The sequence below is a fragment of the Conger conger genome, chromosome 8, assembly GCF_963514075.1.
Source record: "Conger conger chromosome 8, fConCon1.1, whole genome shotgun sequence".
NCBI lineage: Eukaryota > Metazoa > Chordata > Actinopteri > Anguilliformes > Congridae > Conger > Conger conger.
In genome coordinates, this window is record NC_083767.1 from 45,339,410 (window position 1) to 45,358,535 (window position 19,126).

At 46.4% G+C, this 19,126-nt stretch overlaps 1 protein-coding gene across 6 annotated transcripts in view; it reads right to left on the minus strand.

Annotated features, from left to right (window-relative positions):
* The window catches only part of atp2b1a (ATPase plasma membrane Ca2+ transporting 1a), a 49,235-nt gene that overhangs the window by 9,743 nt on the left and 20,366 nt on the right, over positions 1 to 19,126 (minus strand). For 4 of the 6 annotated variants that reach the window (XM_061253303.1, XM_061253302.1, XM_061253305.1 and 1 more), the window contains exons 3-16: positions 13,430 to 13,627; positions 12,187 to 12,444; positions 11,375 to 11,500; positions 9,257 to 9,421; positions 7,927 to 7,965; positions 6,034 to 6,186; positions 5,726 to 5,940; positions 5,120 to 5,362; positions 4,216 to 4,457; positions 3,477 to 3,714; positions 2,395 to 2,574; positions 2,208 to 2,295; positions 1,836 to 1,942; positions 1,180 to 1,371 (exon numbers count right to left, since the gene is read on the minus strand). In XM_061253303.1, coding sequence (XP_061109287.1) covers positions 1,180 to 1,371; positions 1,836 to 1,942; positions 2,208 to 2,295; positions 2,395 to 2,574; positions 3,477 to 3,714; positions 4,216 to 4,457; positions 5,120 to 5,362; positions 5,726 to 5,940; positions 6,034 to 6,186; positions 7,927 to 7,965; positions 9,257 to 9,421; positions 11,375 to 11,500; positions 12,187 to 12,444; positions 13,430 to 13,627 — 2,444 coding nt within the window. The remainder of the gene's footprint in view (positions 1 to 1,179; positions 1,372 to 1,835; positions 1,943 to 2,207; positions 2,296 to 2,394; positions 2,575 to 3,476; positions 3,715 to 4,215; positions 4,458 to 5,119; positions 5,363 to 5,725; positions 5,941 to 6,033; positions 6,187 to 7,926; positions 7,966 to 9,256; positions 9,422 to 11,374; positions 11,501 to 12,186; positions 12,445 to 13,429; positions 13,628 to 19,126) is intronic. The other 2 variants (XM_061253306.1, XM_061253304.1) reach the window with 1 other exon arrangement.

Sequence of the window (19,126 nt, forward strand, 5' to 3'; positions counted from 1 at the left end):
ATTTAACCAGATAAGACAGACCAATTTCAATAGGGCCTTATAAAATGAAAAAGTACCAGTTAATCAGAGTACCAAGGAGGACCAGCCCACTCACCTATAAAGAGTTCAGTATAATGCAAACATAGTCCACCCTCACTATCCTATACACCAGGGATGAGCAATTTGGGTCCTGGAAGGCCAGTGTCGATTTTGTTTTCACTAATTACCCTGGCTAAATGAGCTAAATGGGCGTTTATGCCATTAGATCACCGTAAAGCATTTCATATAGAGACACAGGAACAATCTTCGGCAGTCATTCATGCACTCATCAACTCAACTAAATGTCAGATGGTGTGAATGTTAGGGCTAATCAAAGAAAAGAAGGCCAGAAGTTGGCATGAAAACCAGGAACAGATACGACTGCTGTACACAAAGGCCTGCAGACAGTTTTCCCCACAGTACTGTATATACACTGCCACTGTGAGGAGAACTGCAGACAGTCTTCCCCACAGCACTGTACACACACACTGCCACTGTGAGGAGAACTGCAGACAGTCTTCCCCACAGCACTGTACACACACACTGCCACTGTGAGAACTGCAGACAGTCTTCCCCACAGTACGGTATACACACACTGCCACTGTGAAAACTGCAGACAGACAGTCTTCCCCACAGCACTGTATACACACACTGCCACTGTGAGAACTGCAGAGACGCACATCCAAGCTTCACTACACCTGCACACAACAGCAGCTATAGAGGGACAGTCCAGTGCGCTGATGTCACTCACAAACAGGACGTGCTGTACCAGCGTGTGAACTGCATGTTGGCAGCGCGGTGCGAAATGCCTGGGATTATCTCGGCTCTTACTAGCTAAGGTCCCTAGAGGGCGCTGTGCTTCCACACAACGGAAGCGCTTTGTGCGTAAATTCACCCAGGGGTAAAGCGCTGAATTCCCACTGGAGCGAGACACTCATTTCCCAGCTCAGTGAATACATATGCACATATGAGTGTGTGTTTATTACTGTATTTTCAACTGTGAAAACAGACATAATAAAAACCCACGGAGAAGGTACTCCAAACAGGCCGTTTACCATGTCTCTGCTGAATGATAAAAAAAGGGAGCAGGTGCAATTTGTGAAAGCGCTAGTGTTGTATTTCTGCAGGGATGGGGACCTCTGGCTGCGGGTGAACTCTCACCTGTGTGATGCAGGCTCCGGTAAAGGCCACGATCACAGCCACCACGTTGACGGTGAGCTGGAACTGCAGGAACTTGGAGATGCTGTCGTACACGTTCCTCCCCCACATCACCGCCTTCACGATGCTGCTGAAGTTGTCGTCCGTCAGGATGATGTCCGAGGCCTCCTTCGCCACATCTGTGCCGGCGATGCCCTGTGAGCGCAGACTAGCGTCAGCCACGCAGAACACAATACACACAACAGTGCACACAATATCCTTACCATGACAGGGCAGATATTGCCCTGCACACAGCAACGCTCCGTTTCCGTTCGCTCAGTTTCATACAGCAACTGTATGAAACTTCCACTACCAATGAGGCCACATGCTCAGCAGTGCAGAACTGCAATGCCCTGAAATGAACCTTTATCACACACCCACAATGTGCTGAACTGCAACAAACGGCAAACGTTTGTAAACTTGCTGAACAAATACAAATAATAATTTTTAATTGCATTTACAGTAAGACAGAGTGCATCTTTCAACATTTAGAAACAGACTGCACTTCTGCCTAGAAACCCATCTTGGTATAAACGAAGTAGAAGCATAAACATAAGGTCAGGACTTAAGGTCAGGTCGAGGAAAAACAGTCCAGGGGCTGTAAAGAGACGCACGCGTACCATGGCAAATCCCACGTCGGCTTTCTTCAAAGCAGGGCCGTCGTTAGTGCCGTCTCCCGTAACGGCCACGACTTGCCTCTGCTCTATGACTGTGCTATCGATAATACCTGCCAGAGAGGGAGACTCACATTTAACCACCACAGTAATACATCCACTCAGTCCTACTGCTGTAGTTAAGACACTGATTCAGATACCACTTATATTTCAGCCTCATACAGACGAAAATAAACATTTCAGCCAGAATTTCCCCCTTTGCGTATCACACGCATTTCAGAAGGGCACTCACATTTTTAATGAGTTCAATATACTCCAAGAATAACATCAAATACTTGGCACCAAAACGAGTAATTCAAGACAAAATGGCAGCCGTACCTTTCACTAGTGTGTGCTTGTCAGTGGGAGAGGATCTGGCCAGCACCCGGAGCTTGGGCCATATTTTATCAATGCGCTCCTGCTCGATCTGAAAGGAGAAGAGCAGGGGTTAGGTCATTTGGGCTCTGGAGCGGGGGTCCCCAATCGTCCCCGTTCTCCGCCCCCCCCCCGTGGCAGCTGGGCCCACCTCTCCCTTCTCGTTGCGGATCCTGCGGTTGAACTCCTTGCCCTCCATGCACAGGAAGTCGTCCCCGGGCTGCAGGATGCCGCACTTGGTGGCGATGGCGCGGGCCGTGTTGATGTTGTCCCCGGTGACCATGCGCACCGTGATTCCGGCGCGCTGGCATTTCCTGATGGCATCTGGGACCTGCGTGGGGAGAGGGCGGGAAGCGGTCACTGGCGGGTAACACGACACTGCGGCGCTCCAGAGCCACATTCCCCGGAGCGGGAACACTGGACCGCGTCGCCTGCCTTCATGCTCCCTGGAGCCTACATTCCCCCCACGCTCCCTCCTCCACCGGCCGGGCTAGCTAGGAGTACCTCTGTTTTGGGATCCTGTGAGGTCGTTACATCGCCCTCAATTCCAAAGAATCGTTAAGTCCGTAAACTGTGACGAACAGAATTAACTGAGATCGCAGAAGGCCAAACTTTGGTTGCTTTAATCACTTGTTTTCCCCAAGTGAGGAGGGCGAGTGCAGAAAGCGCTGAAGATGTACGCATAATCAAAATTAATTAACCACCAAGAGAGAGAAACAACAGGCTTTATCGGGCGCTTTGAAGACTCAATCTCCACATGAAAGAGGATGCTCCGCCAAAAACTAGCAAGACTCATCGGCTCTGGATAATAACCTCCACATCCCTCCTACAGAAGATAATTCCCCCGACTGTGGAAAACATCCACCCCACAGGTTACCAAATGAAACATGCAATCACGCAGGGCCTTGCTAAAGGTTCTATTCTTCTACAACAAAAAGAAAGCACTGTTGTGGATTAAATAAATAAATAAGATGACTAAAAGTATAACAGATGAATAGTTATGCATAACGGACCACAAAAAAAACCAAAATACTCCTGTCGAAATCTACTCGGCGTACAAAACCTTTGCCGCAGCTATGACTATGGCAAGCGCAAAAAACCCCTTAGTATGATATGTTGTGTCAAGCTTAAACTAAGCTTAGGCAGGGGTTTCTGGAAAGCCTGGTGCACAAGCTCATCTTCTCAAAAAAACAAAATGTCCTCCATCTGAAAAGGAGCAGCTCCTCCCCTCACCTCGGGTCGCACGGGGTCCTCGATGCCCACCACGCACAAGCAGGTGAGGCTGGTGACGATGTCGTTCTCGTTGTCCCAGTCAGGCTCCCCCTCGGAGACGGGGAAGTCCCGGTAGGCCAGGCAGATGGTCCTCAGGCCCTCGGAGGCCATGGGCTCGATCACCTTCTTCACCATGTCGTCCCGATCGCGCGGTCGGAACACCTTGGACTCACCGTTTGCCATCAGGATCTTACAACACCTGGAGAGCAGAAAGGACAGGTCGTCAGAGCGGGAGACTTTCCACCTAACTCCAGGGAGACAGCTTTACTACATCTGCGGTGCATGTGTCTGTGTGCGCATTCATGTTAAAGGCTTTCATTTTCCAAGTTTCATTTTCCCTCCAAGTGTCCCATTAACTTGAATACAACATATAAAGACGAAATATTAACAGTTATGTGCAATAAGGTTTACTCATAACAGAATGGCTCTGTGAAGGCACTGTGAAGAGGCCGGTTCGATTCTCAGGTAGGACACTGTTTGTTGTACTCTTGAGTAAGGTACTTAATCTGAACTATTTCAGCATATATCCAGCTGTATAAATGGATACGATGAGGGAAGAGGAAAAAAAAAAAAAAAAAAAGAAAAAAAAAAAGAAGCTGGAAAGTACAAGTGGCTCTGGATCAAATGCCAGTAATGTAATATTATGTAAGCTTCAGGCGCTGGGGTGGGGATAGTGGAACACGCGACTGCATTTGCATACTTCTTCAGCAGGATCTCAGAGGCCCCTTTGCTGAACATCCGGTAGCTTCCGTCAGCGTTCTTCAGCACCGTGCTCATGGACTTCCTGACGGAGTTGAAGGTGTAGACCTTGTAGAGCTTCTCCTCAGGGATTTCATTGCGGATCGCCTGGTAGTCTCTCTTCAGATCCAAGGCGAACCCCAGCAAGGCACATTCAGTTTTGTTCCCCACCTGCCGAGGCAGCCCGCCCTCCTTCTCCGGTGACTAGGAGAGAAAAGCGCGTTATTATTCACAGCGCCGCTTCAACGCGGCTTACACTGAGATTAAAGATACATGTTCAGGCAGTACAAATGGGATAAGATGCTTTTGAACTCCCAAATATACCCCAACATATTCAGCCTCACACACAGATCGCACAATTATGCATTATGACACTTGGTGGACAGTAAATTGATGAGCTGGTTTCTCTAATATTTTAGACTTTACAGTAAAAACCAGACATGGGACATTTTCTATTTCCATGGACAGTCTTGCTCGTGAGACTAGAACAGGGGAGTCCAGTCGTATCTGTACAAAGGGCCAGTGTGGGTGCAGGTCTTGGTTTTTACCCAGTACACCTGTTTCTAATCATCAAATTCTCAAGGTCTTGGTCGAAGACCATGAGAAGTTAATTAGCACTGGGCTAAAACAAAAACCAGTACCCACACCAGCCCTTTACAGGTGGGATGGGACACCCCTGGTGTAGAGTATAAATTGTTTGCTATGAATGCATCTGCAGAGAAAACACATTTAGAATTTTTTTATGAATTTTTTTTTTTTTTTTAATGAGTCCTCCCCTCCCCCCATAAACCCACATTCAGTTTCCTGTGAGACAAACAAAGGCAGTGATGCTGGTGTTCAGGGCAGGCAGACGGGCTCCGGCTCACCATGATCTTCGTGGTGTACGCGCAGTTGACCCCGATCCCCACGATCAGAAGGTCCATGGTGCTGCCTGGGAGTAGCTCTGGTTCCGGCACCTTCCTGTAGTGCTTTTCGGCGAGGAACGCTTGGACCACGGTCATCCTGTTCATGGTCAGGGTTCCGGTTTTATCCGAGCAGATGGCGGTGGCGTTGCCCATGGTTTCGCAGGCGTCCAGATGTCTCACCAAATTGTTATCCTTCATCATTTTCTGGGAGAAACACGAACCAAAACAGAATGTCAACCACTTTTCCTGCGGAAATGGTTTAAACAAGCATTCAAACAGTCCAAAGGGCAGTTTGTTGTAGTTTCTAATTTGAAATTACAAACCAAACCAGTGATAATCATTTTCAATAATTAAAAAAAACTCCCAACTGTGTTAATGGAGCAACAGCTGTAGGGCTGGCGCTCTGTGCCCGCTGAATTCCATTCCCTCATTTAGCTCGTTACACATGCAATGAGCTCCTCTTTCCAGGGTCCCCTATTGGCTCACAGATATTAGGAGGGATCCAATGAAATGCTGCAGAAAGACTGCCTGGCACTGTGGTGGTGGTGGTGGGGGGGGACGACCTACTTTGACGGAGTACGCCAAGGAGATGGTGACGGCGAGCGGAAGACCCTCAGGCACCGCCACGACCAGCACTGTGACGCCGATGATGAAGAACTTGACAAAGAACTGGATGTAGATGGGGGTGCAGTCTTTCACCCACGGAAGGCCTTGGATCCAGAAGGTGTCGACCACAAAGAGGACCACCAGGATGATGACCGTGATGGCCGACATTACCAGACCTGAAACGAAGACGGGAACAGGAAATGACATTGCCGCTTACACCCGAGGGCAGGATAGACCTGAAGAGCAGGTTACTGGTCTCCCCCACTCACCTGCTTTGCCTATCTGCACCGCCAGTTTGGTGAGTTTCCCCTGCAGAACAGACTTCTCCTTCTTTGGCAGGTTGGCTTTCCTCTTCTCGCGCTCGCCCCCGTCCTCGCTGTTGAGAGGCTGCATCTCCACAGCTGCTCCATCCTGAGCTTTACCTGGGGAGAGAGGGGAACCATGCCAGTGCTGATAGGACAGACCGAGCCGGTGCTGAACGGGGGGGGAAGCCCGCTTGCGTTTAACCGCCCCCCATCTCTTCAACCAAAACCATCACCACGTGTGCCACAGCCACACAGAAGCCAGGCTACGTTTAGAAGCAATGCTTTCAAACAAATGTTCAAACCCAAACTGGAACAGCCATGTTATAACGCCCAGGGTCACATTAGGCTGTAGGCCCAAGGCCCCTCCCACCTGACCACCAGCTTCTGTGACTGAGTAACCATAGCAACAAAAACCCTCAGCAGGTCAGACGGTTGATTCTTTGCCCAGCACTCACAAACAGCAGTCAGTCAGCCCGGCACTGAAACGTAACACTTATTCCTCTCTCCCATCAGCGGTGGTCTGCCACAGCGGTTAACTGCTCTTATTGTCGAGCGTATGATGGGGGGTTGGCTTTGTGCACTTACATGGTCTGTAATCCCAGACAGAGGATTAATGCTCGGGTGGAGAATGTGTGCCTGGGATTGCTGCTGTGCCACGGACCACACTGCCCTGGTCAGCAAGCACACATTCTGTCACTGCTCAAACTCAACCATCCAGAGAACAAACGGCCACCGCGGCTATGGGCTTTGTAGGCCTTGGCTTAATCTTTAGCCCAGGAGTTCCTTCTCAAACAATTAAACCTACTCCATCTTAGACAGGTAAAGCAGCTGAACTCCCTCACAAAGACTGGTGTTACACCTGAAGTCCATCTCAAAGATGAGTAACTCAGGTGTTGAATATACCACAGCTTCTCAGTCAGGCTTTTATACAACAGCTAAATCACTCAGCGAGGTTTTATACCTGAGGCACATTAAGTAAGGCTGTACACTGATGGTCCAGCAATGATCCCTACCAGAGCGACATCTCTCAGTCAGGCTTTATACCTGAGCTCAGGAAGCCATTAGAGAGTAAGAGGAGGGAGCGAAGCAGCTGTTGTTCCCCCATGTATAATCTCACTAATCACCGTAACTGGATTCACCAGCACCTGCTGCTCCCTTCCTACACAACAGGCTATACAGGCTGCAGGAACAGACAAGCCCATGTGCACTGCAGGGATGCACTGGAATACACACATGGCCATACGCACTGCAGCGTATGGGGTCAAAGGTCATATCACAAACACAAAAAAAAAAAAAAGAGTGCGCAGGACAGAACCATTCAGAAGTGCATATTCCCCCATGCATAATTCCTGAATTGTGTATTTATAGCAGGAATGCTCAGGACTAAAGGCACTACAGGAATGCGTGTGGCTATCGTTGCAGCAGGAGCGTGTGGAGCTACAGTACAGGGCAGTGGGAAACGCGTAGGGCCATGCGCAGTGCAGTAACGCGTAAACACCGCTGCAATGCACAGGAGCCTATGCGCTACAAGTTCTCTAGGACTGACGCACATGGCCGGGACACATACATTGCTAAGGCGGAGCCATTTTGTGCTGCACGAACACACCGGGCCGTTTGCAAAGCACGGACGCATGGGGAAACCCTAGGGAGCGACTAGGAGTTTGGAAACAGATACGACTACAAGGTTAAGGATTTTAAATCGGTTTACCCTTCATCGAGGTACTGCAACTGAATCACAAATTGCCTCAAAGACCCGCTAGCTGCAGTAATGGGTAAGCTAATGCATGTCAGACATGCAAATCCGTTTCCTCCAAGCAAACATCCTACAGTGACATCACTGAAGCTGCGGGGGCTCACCTTTTTTGCGGTTTTCAGCAGAGCCATCCTGTTTTTTATCTGTGGGGGAAAGAAACCGAACGACTGAACTCAGCACCTCATTGGTTAGTCATCATAATGCAAGGGACGTGTCTGCAGTTGCAGTTATTTCACGCCGTTTTCCCCTTATGTAAATGTTCCATTTTCAGTTAGCAGAGCACGAGTCAGGCCCTGGAGTCTCGGAGAACACAAACGGATGTATGCACAGCTGCCTGCTGTGAGGGCTCCAGCCATAGGGCCCTTTTCAGCACAGGGGCCACTTCACATCCCCACAAGTATAGAACAACCGGAGTGAGGACCACACACACACACACACACACACACACACACACACACACACACACACACACACACACACACACACACACACACACACACACACACACACACACACACACACACACACACACACACACGGCTCCGCAAATAAGGAAAGCCTTGGCAAATATCATCCCCTCCATCTCTTTAATTAAATCAATTCCCATTCATCACACTTGGATGTGTTCTGCTTTTTCAGTACTTGACACAGCAATATGAGAATTGCAGCTTGCGTTCATCTGAAGATTATCTCCCTTTCTAACGTAGAGTAAGGCGGGACACTAAAATGAGTCCAAGTGTCAGCTCATCGACTGCTGCTAAAACGAGTGAGCAGCAGCGAAAACATCAGTGCAAGCGAGAGGAAAATCGACACTGGATTCCAATATGAGCCCAAACAAACCTCACAGCAAACATACTATAACAACTACAGTCTAAAGCTAAGGAACAGACCAAGTTATATATACACAGAGCTGACCCTTTTCCACAATCAACATCTTTAGGCATCATGGAACACCGTGGAAGGAAGCCTGGTTAGTTAAGAATTAGGCAAGAGCCATTTCATAAACAAACTGATTTCTGCCTACACAATCCCCGGATAACGCTTCATAATAATTACTGAGACATTACCATTCCACTCGCTTCTCATTAGCAAGCAGGCCTCATTTCCACCCCCTCCCCTCCCCATCGAGAGCTGGACAAAGCCAATTTCACAATATTCCAAACAGAAAAACAGCCTGATTGCATGGCAAACTGCCTGACCACAAACACAAACATTTTAATTTGTCGCAAATAAAACTTGGTAAGATTTGCAGATGATTTGGAGATCAAAAGCATTAAAATCCTCCACAATTTTATGAAGGCAAACGCCTTCATATTCAAATACTTGCAGCCTAATTAAGGAAACATTGCCATCACTTTCTGGATTGGCTGAAGATACTGAAGTGGGAACAAATGGGTGGGTAGAAACAGAACAGCCCAAGGCATTCACACTTACTTTTCTTCTCTTTCTTTTTCTCTTTTTCCTTCTTCTTCTCCTCCTTTTCCTCATCGTCGTCATCGTCTTCTCCAGCCCCCAGTAAAGTGAAGATTATTCCAGTTTGAGAGTTCACCCCCACAGCAGTGACCACCATCTTTCCAGAACCTTCCATGACGTGGGTGCCTGGAGGCAGAGGAGAGAAGATGAAGCATTACTTAAAAAGTTAAATGTCAAGTTCAGATTTCCAGTCAGGTTAAAATCATAATTTCTCCCTTTCAATATGATCTAATAGATAATGAGGAGGTATTGTTGAGACTGGACAGTAATAGCCCAAAGCAGCCAGTACAGCCACATAATGCCTGCAACTTCCTTTTAAAGTGAACTCAACAGTCTTAGAAGACAGCTAGTCTATATCTGTTTATTAGAGGCCTCAGTTAACTTCCTCCCCTTGGGTGACAGATCTGGGCATAGGGCAAGCGGGAGGGCGCCACACCCATGGGCAGACGGGCATGACCTCTTAGGCTAGGAGGCAAACATCAGCCCTTAAGCCCTCACTTCTCCACAGAGAGCATCTCTACGGGCTGGGATCCGACTTAGAACAGGCCTTTTATCGCAGGATCAACTAGGTGCTGCAAAGCAGGATTAACCAGAGAGCCGCAGTATTGCCCGTCCAAAACATGGCTTCAAGGTCTGAGAGAGAAGCAGTGCCACTGCCTGGCTGTGGCTACAACTTAAAATTTAGCAAATAAATGCTGAAGGACTACACAAGACAACATTTTGGGCCAAGAGCAGAGGCACACAAAGTCTGTGTTTCCTGGATAGGGGTGAACAATTTGTTGCCCAGACACGTGGAATGACATTTTTTTTTATCTCGCAGACTGCCAAACTGTTATGCCTCAAAGCCCCAGGGAAAACTAGTACAAGCTTCTGGCCCAGGATGAATGTGGTTTAAAAAAAAAAACTGAAACCTGATAGGCTGAGATAAGCTAGTAATTTCTGTAGGATGCTGTTCAATTGGTTCCCCCTTGATTAGATTTGTAGGGGGTTCCCCACTGTGCAAAGCACTGATTATTACTGTAATGGGAGAGAGCAGCTTGAATTTCCGCAGCTCCATGCTTTATCACGCCAGCAGCCTTGGGCCTTCAGCACAACCAAATTATGACAAAAATATCATCATTAGTGAGAGGCCAAGACAGGCCCTGAGTATAGCATATATTCCCAATTTGGAATACCCAATAATAGATCAACCCTCATAGCCTGATCTCCAGCTACTGTCCGACAAGCACGTTCTCCCCTTTGTAGCATGTGATGTCGGGCACCACTTCTCATCACACTACAGCTCACAAACAGGGCTTGCGTAGAGGTGAGTGAGACTCTTTGTGTGTGATGTAACAGACAGACTTGCAGGCACCCGATCGACCAGCAGGGATCACTGGAGAAAGATGAGATGTGGATCCCAGCTCAATAAACCCTCGCTAACCATGGGTGATGCTACGGCCAATTATGAACCACCCTATGGGCAGTGGTACGATCGGAATTTGATCGTTGGACTCATCCATGCACTAAAAATTAGACGGTGCCTTCACCAAATCAGCCACCCAGCAGCGCCAAGCGATGTTTTTAACTGTGATATTCACATGCCGGAGACATCCACAACTGAATTGTAGTGAATGCAAGGTTTGCAAGCTCTATATACAATTTTTAATCCATAGGTTAGGCCTATTATGATAATGCAGTTGGCAGAGTTTAGAGTCCGAATAAAATGTCTCATGGCTACTTATCAAACCCCTTACTTTTCATAGATAACCACAGTAACTTGCCAGACTTGGCTATCACAGCTTAGCAGGTTGCCTAGCCACATGTTTAAGTTGATGACAATTATTGCCAAGAAATGTACTACATTTCCCAACCGATGTCTGAGACACACCCCACTATGTAACACATTTGTAACACATTTCACATACACACAATCTTGGCTACCAGATTCAGCAGCTTGGTAGGACTACTACAAAGGTGTATGATTAGTCAGAGGTGGCACTGCAAAATTTATTTGCTCCCATATCCCTGAGCAAAATGAAACTACACGGGGACATTACACAGTATCCTTGTGTGTCCTGGTAAATAAAGGCTCCTTACCGGATAACAGCATGGGATCTTTATTCAGCAACTTCTTGACATGGTCGGACTCCCCTGTGAGAGAGCTCTCATCGATTTTGAGATCGTTGCCTTGAATCAGCACACCATCAGCCGGCAGGAGGTCACCTGGAAAGCACACAACACTCTTATAGAAGAACCAACGCACACAAACCAGGCCTTTACAAACAAACACACTCTTATAGCCGAACCAACGCGCGTACAGGAACCTCACACTCACACTCACACTCACACTCACACTCACACTCACACTCACACTCACACTCACACTCACACTCACACTCACACTCACACTCACACAGGAACCAGACCATGGAAAGCACACACACTCTTATAGAAAAACCAACGCACAGGAACCAGCCCTTTACAAACACACACACACTCTTATCGCCCAACCAAAGCACAAGAACCAGACCTTCACAGAGCAGTGCTCCACCCAGCCCCAAACTAACCTGAACTTCAGTACAAATCACTCATTTAAATATTTTAATTAACTACACAAGACATAACAATTTATTAAATAATACAAACAAAAAGCACCCACAGCAGGAATCATCAAGTCATTAAGTCCTCCGGGGCCGAGAACTACTGGTTGGCACCCTCCATTAACCAGGGAATCAGGTGTGAAATCAGTCTGACCAACTGGTAGCGCAAATCTTTCAGTTAATTGCACAGAAGCAAATAAAGGCAGGGTTGGATTTGGATTTTAGGGCCAGACTCGATGATCCCTGGTGTACGGTCTTCAAGCAGAACACTCAGAGCGCTGAACGACGGGAAAGGAGCGGGGCCTCTACCGTATTTGATTTGGGCGATGTCCCCGACGACGATCTCGGCCACAGGGATCTGGATGACCTGACCCCCCCTGACCACGGTAAACTTCTGCTCCTGTTCGATCCGGCTCTGCAGCCCGCGGAACTGCTTCTCCTTGCTCCAGTCGTTGAAGGCCGTCACTATCACCACGCAGATGACGGACAGGAGGATGGCCACGCCCTCGATCCAGCCCGCCTCCGACTCCCCCTCGTCCTCTACGCCTCCAGCTGCCTTCCCGCAGTCTGCAGCAGACCAGAGCAGCGCGTTAGGGCCCGGCCTGACCGTACCCAACCAGACCTGGGCCACATACTTCCCCAGGGTTTACTGAGCTAGTCTGGGGTATGGGAACCTACGAAATGCTCTCAAAGAGGGAAAACCCCACCTACTGGTCCTCTTAGTTGGTTCAATCGCACCAGGCAAGATCAATCCAGCGCAGAAAAGTATTTGAATCCAACACGATTACATATCTGACCCAGGTCTGTACCAATCATAACATTCCCTGATTGCTCTGTAGCCTAGCATACAGAAGCACACAGTAAGCATTTACCACGGTGTCTTGTATACCCCTGACACAGTACCCAGGTCAACTAGTGTGTTTCACATACATGACACAACACTCTATTGTGTGAGCTTGACTTATGTGACATGCGGAGTACAAGTGTTTTCAAGTAATTATAATTCAAATCGATTGGTTACAACAGTGGCTGTAGAGCACTTGTGTACTGTATGTCCCTAATTGGTGAAGGACTTTTGGAACAACATTTTGTAAGCCAAAAAATAGATAAATCACAATTAGAACAGTGCCGTGATTTGACCGTCAAAAACGTTTTAGATCAGAGAAAACACTACAAGTCATTACCTCAATGCTATGAACTAAATAAACTGAAGAACAGTACGTCATACTTTCATCAAAAAATGATAATGTTTGCAGAGATTTGACAGATCAAGCAATGTAGGCAGAACAAGTGGATATAAAAGATCCACACTATTAATGGGTGACATTTCAGAGAACAGAAATGCCAGATAAATACAGATAGGCCTACCTAATGTGGAATACATGAACTGATCTACTGCCTGAATGCATCCATTCAATAGCTCCATTGGTCCCAGGCACACTCATTCAATGAAATACAATTCAGAAGGCCTAACTTAGCCCACATCCTTGAAATGAAATTGCATAGTGAAGAATCACATCTCAGTCAAAACAAGACACAAAAAGATGCTTACGGTCTCTCTCTGCCTCCGGAGGTCTATAAAAAGAAAGGCCTAATGAAACTATGGCTGCCACTTCTAGAATAATTAGTGTTACATCCTGCAATGCTTCCCACACTAATTGGAGAAAGGTTTTTGGCTTTTTCGGAGGTATAAGATTCTGTCCAAATGCTTCTTTCCTTTTACTGATGTCTGCAGGCTGGCCACTCAAACCTAGGAAGAAGGAGAAAAGAGGTCACGTTAGTGGCTGTTCATTTTGAAATCGTATCTACAGTGCGTTTGTACATTCACACTAAAGACTCAGGGCTGCCCAACAGAGACTCAGAGATACAGAGATTAATCAACTTCTGTGAACAAAAGCTTAATCCACACTGCCAAAAAGCAGAACGGGTAAGCAGCCACACAGAAAAATTTACTCGGTTTCATCCTATAACAGACATTTAGAGAGGAAAGAATAGCCTACATACTTTAATAAAAAAAGGATAAAGAGGTGCATTACTGTCAGCAAGCTTCCCTAAAAAAGCTGAAGCTTAATTCCCAAGTACATGAGCACCGATGGTTGTTGTTGCGCTAATGCTAATGCTGCGAATGCAAATCCCGCCACCGCTATGCTAACAGGGCCAGCGGTTTGTGTTCCCACTGCCAACGGGGGAAACGCATAGGGGGAAAAACAGGATTAGCAGGGCGTTCACACAAAGCCCAAAGCAGCGTGTGCTGCCATAGGGCCCCACCATGAATCTGCTGCCCAGGCTGACACGTAAAAGCTGCACTGTGGATTGTAGTGGTGTAGTGTTATTCAAGACCCAGAAATAGGTTCCCAACTACATGACCGGCACCTGTCATTTGCTTCCCATTCAAAAGCAAAATGCCGGACACCGCGAGAGCGATAAGCACTTCAGCAGAATAAGCACTCCAAACATCGACAGGCCACACGCTCAACCGCGGCCTCTCCCACCCGTCGCCAGGCCCCTCTTCCAGCGCCCGGCTCGTCCGAGCGGACAGGTCCTCTCAAAAGGGATTACCGAATGATTATCTCCAAGTGCAGAAAGCAGGACTGCCCCTCACTCCAAATGCTATGGTTATCCTGATTCAAGTGGCGGCTTCAGCCAGGTGTGAGTGGGACCACCTAGTTATACTCAAGTGGGCTGTGTGAGAGGCACACAACAGCACGCGGCAGCACAGACACCTGGGAAAGCCCCCCGTGAAACACGGTTCACACTCAGCAGTCTTTATTATTATATACTGTATGGCACCCGTTAGCAATGACAGTCACATATATACGGCTTCTTGGAGTCAATCCAGACTGAACATGTACTGCACATATTTATCCATTGCTTTAAATTTAGGCCTAACCAATATTTGTAATGTCCTTCTTTTTTGCACTCCCCAAATATGGGACGTCGTCTATATTCGTGTGCATGTTGTGTTACAGCAATGTCCCCTGTCGGCTTGGGAGAACAGAAGCTAGCACACCTGTGGGAAGTGTATGCTACAGTACAGGAGTACACTTCAGCTGTAGCTAGCACAGGAAAACTGCACTCATCCGGCTGGGGGAGTTCAATCGCAAGGCCAGGGAAAACCTGCTAGGTGAAACTCAACCAATCCCTGTGGCCAACCATGCATTGCTCTGCAACAGCCCTGCCAACACTGGCACAGGCAGCATCAGAATGGAATTAAACCTCACAGTCCAAAGGCCTAGCAATTTACTGGCACACATCATCCTAAACGACCCGTGAAGGCATTTCAGACGACAATTCCCATCCCAGACACCACACAGTGCATTTTCATTTTGATGAAAACAAGCATCGGAACCAGAAAAGTAAATGCGCTCAGTGATTGTGTAGTGTATTTTGGCTCTTTGTGGCTGCCATAGTAAATCTCCCTGCCTCTCAGAGTCCAAGGCTCTATTGGATTCTGTACACTAGTTTGCACAGGCTCACTGCCAAGCCGAATTTCTAGCACTGGGGGGGTATTACAACATTATGAAGCAATTTAACTATTAGCATTCAGCATTTTGTCATATAGCCATCTGCAAAATGGAATTTTAATACAGGCACTCGTAGATGAAGTATATTTTATTATTTAAAAATGACAACCTCAAATACATTTCACTTGACAAAGATAAATCCTTCCATAAATCAGCATACATTACAATGCCTACAGACTGCTTAATATATTAGGAACAAATACTGCGAACACTAATGTAGAGTTCTGCTCCTGCAGCCTGTACACACGGATAAGTGGCCATGTCACGGGCAGCAGTGGGCTGAGGCCAGTACAGCAGAGCACGGACATCCCCTCTCAGGAACAGAATCACGCTTTCAGCCAGAACCAGGCAGCGCCACGGAGCCAGCAGAGTCACGACTCCTGCGTCTGTATCCTGAAGAGCACACTCAGGGCCATGGAGAAATTGGCAACGGCAGCTGCACCAGAAGAACTAAAAGTAGCACAAAAGGAGCCTCTTTATACGCTCTTGAAAAATAGGCCCATCTGGACCTCTGAAAATTGCAGTGTGTGGGTTAAATTCAGCCGCTCCTCAACAGAACCATTCAAATGTCCTGTGTATTGCAGATGCCATTTTAGCAATTTTGCGTTGTATTATTTATTTTGCCATCTCATTTCCATTTCAAAGTATGCACACAGTAATTCAAATTATCCTTTGTACACACTGACAAAAAAAGGAACTTTTGCTGAACTCAGATCTAACAGAAATGTAAACAAATGTTCCTGCTTAGCAACAAATGACTCATATAACTTAATGTGCATTAAAATGAAGTGAAACAGGCTACATGTATGGTAACGTACTAGCGTGCATATTACAGACTATGTGCTGTGAAAATTGGGGCTAGAATTCATACTCCCTCAGCCCTGTGTCGAGGTTCTAACAGTAACGTGTGTTTGTGTGTGTGGGGAGGGGAGGGTTGAGTAAACGGGGGTGCAGGGTATATCTTATATGTAGAGTAACTGTATGGTGAAGGCATAGGCTGAGATGCAGAGTAACTGTATGTCATAGGCTGAGATGCAGAGTAACTATGTCGTAGGCTGAAAGTGATTACAGCCACTCCTCCCTCCCCGTGGAGATGACACTGATGATTCAGCTCTTATCTCTGAACCAAAGGCCACAGGTTTATCCTGCGCGGCCATGCTGCCATTTCTCGCTGTCTGCTTTGATTCCCAGAAGATCTAATGAACACGCTCACGTTAAAAAAAAAAAAAACATTTAATTTGTCAAACGGCTTTTCTACGGAGGGAACATAAACAGATTATCAAAGAAATAAAAAAAATAACCACACTCAGGAGATGTATGGCGCACGCAATGCGAACGCAAGTTAAATTTACAAACTGCATTGATTAAATTTAAAGCCATTCGCCAGACTGCGACTTATCGAGCAACTGGTTTGCTTATCCCCAAACCTTGAAAACATGACCTTTCATGAACCTGAAGGGGAAGCTTATCAAGGAAAAACACATCTAGATGTGAAAGTGTCCTGTTCGGTAATCAGAACAAAAATGCGGAAATAAAACATCCTGCCGGAGTCAGGTCAAAGCACTGACTGTGCAGAAACTGTGTCAGTTAGCCCTGTTTATCTATTGGTTACTGCCACTGGCAGTCTGTAGTGTCACCAGTGGTCACATGCAGAATCATGTGTTTAATATACAGAAAAGCCAAAATGCAGGGGGGAAAATACACTATGCTCTATAAACGCAGATATTCAGAGGTCTTCAATGGACTACAATGGCCGATGACCCAGATTTGAACCACAACAAAACAATTACTGCTTTTTTTGAGCCAACTGTCTTCCGGTGTGTGACATTTTTTTAAAACACAGCCAATACAGTCATGCGAGATTCAAAGAGAGTTGAATGTGAATGAAGTCGAAAATGAGATGTCTCACTGTTGCTAGCTGGCTCAACGAGTAATTAAACTGAAATCATCATCTGTTTTTTTTCATTACTGTGCGCATGTGCAGCAAAAATTTGTTCTGATCACAAAGCCTAAACTATTAAGCACATCCCATTTCCGTTACAAATTTCATAATAAAATCATTAACAATATACATTTATTACCACCGGTCACGTCTGCCCTCAGGGTGCGGCACTAGAGCGCAGTCTGGTCAGTGTGAGGATGAAAAGATGGAGGAGACATCAGAAAATAAGGAGCAGGCAGATAATGCCGCAATAGAGCCGTCATCTGTGGCTCTCTGGGTTCAGGACAGAGGGATTATGGAGGTAAAGTAAGGCAGTTTCCATCCACATTCCCGCTGAAAGGGGCCCCAGTGATATTAACCTCTCTGCATAGACAGCCTATCAAAACTTGGTCATCACTGAAAACGGAAAAATCAAGGGTCAAATTCCACAGGGCACTTGACCCTGTTGATTTCTGCATTCATACATTAAAATGCAGTTACACTAGACTTTGTTCAATCAAAATAATTTTATCATTGGTTGACCCAAGAAAATAAAAGAATGTGATATTCAGCCTATTTTAAAACAACGGAGAAAAAAAAATAGATTTTTTTTTTTTTTTTTTTAATCTAAAAGTGATTTTATCCTAAAAATGTTTTTTATACCACACAGTACAATAGGATTTATTACTGGTCATTTGAGGACCATATTGCATAACAGGGTGTATGAAAAGGTTCACATCTGAGCTTGCATCACTTCCTGTAAATGCAGCCGTTTTGCGTACTAGTTTAACAAACAAGATACAGTTCAAAACCTGTATGAACCTTTTCACACATCAATGACCACGCTGTGAGTTTGTGTTTAAAGGGGGTTCAAAGCTGCTTTCCAATTGTAACAACACTAAAAATTGTATCTGTAGAGTGCCTTGCCACAGGGCAATTAGGCAAAAACCAAAGTGGTTTGGCTCAATTACCAATTTTTGAATAGACACACTGACATACCAATGAGTCAGTTTAGTACTGAACAGAGCCAGCGTGACTCTGATCGACAGAAATATGACAGATGTTAATTATGGAAAACCCCTACAATCTAAAATACTATATGAATTTACCATCAGGCCCATCTATGGTCCTGCCCACTGAGAGTGCTAAACCTCACATTCTCAATACAGAAATTCAACATTATTTGAAAGATGAGACGTTGAAAACCCTATTAATGGACAAAAGGAATTAATTAAAAAGTTAAATCACGTGTAAATAATAGGTTGTTCAAGATGCAGTGCAGTGGCAAGGTGAAATTCCATCGGTCTGAGCGTGCTATGGAAACAGAGTGATACGTTCTCTTATAACACTGCAAGTAATCCCAAACACACCTGCAAACTAACAAACATACATTATTGCTTGGCCTCAGGTGACACAAGGGTCTGGCAAATGACGACACCTTCAACCTACTCATCCAATGATTTCATCTAGCCAGAACAAAAATCACGGAACATAGAACTAAGTATCACTTATGGATTTAGATTATAAAAATGTGGAAAATATACATAAAAAAACCAAACTTTTTCTTTTCATTAGAACTCAAATTCACAGGGAACGGACATTTCTGACCCACAGAACAATGTTCTATTGGCAGAGCAGGCCCCTGGCTGTTCTGAAGAACAGGTGGTCAGCGGGGGGGACACAAGGGCAGTGTTAGCGACAGGCAGCAGGAGATGGAAGGACCTCGACCGGGTGGGACAAGAGGGTCTCATATCGCGCACCTACGATTGCCCGTGACCGTCTGCGCAAGCCTGACTCGGGAACC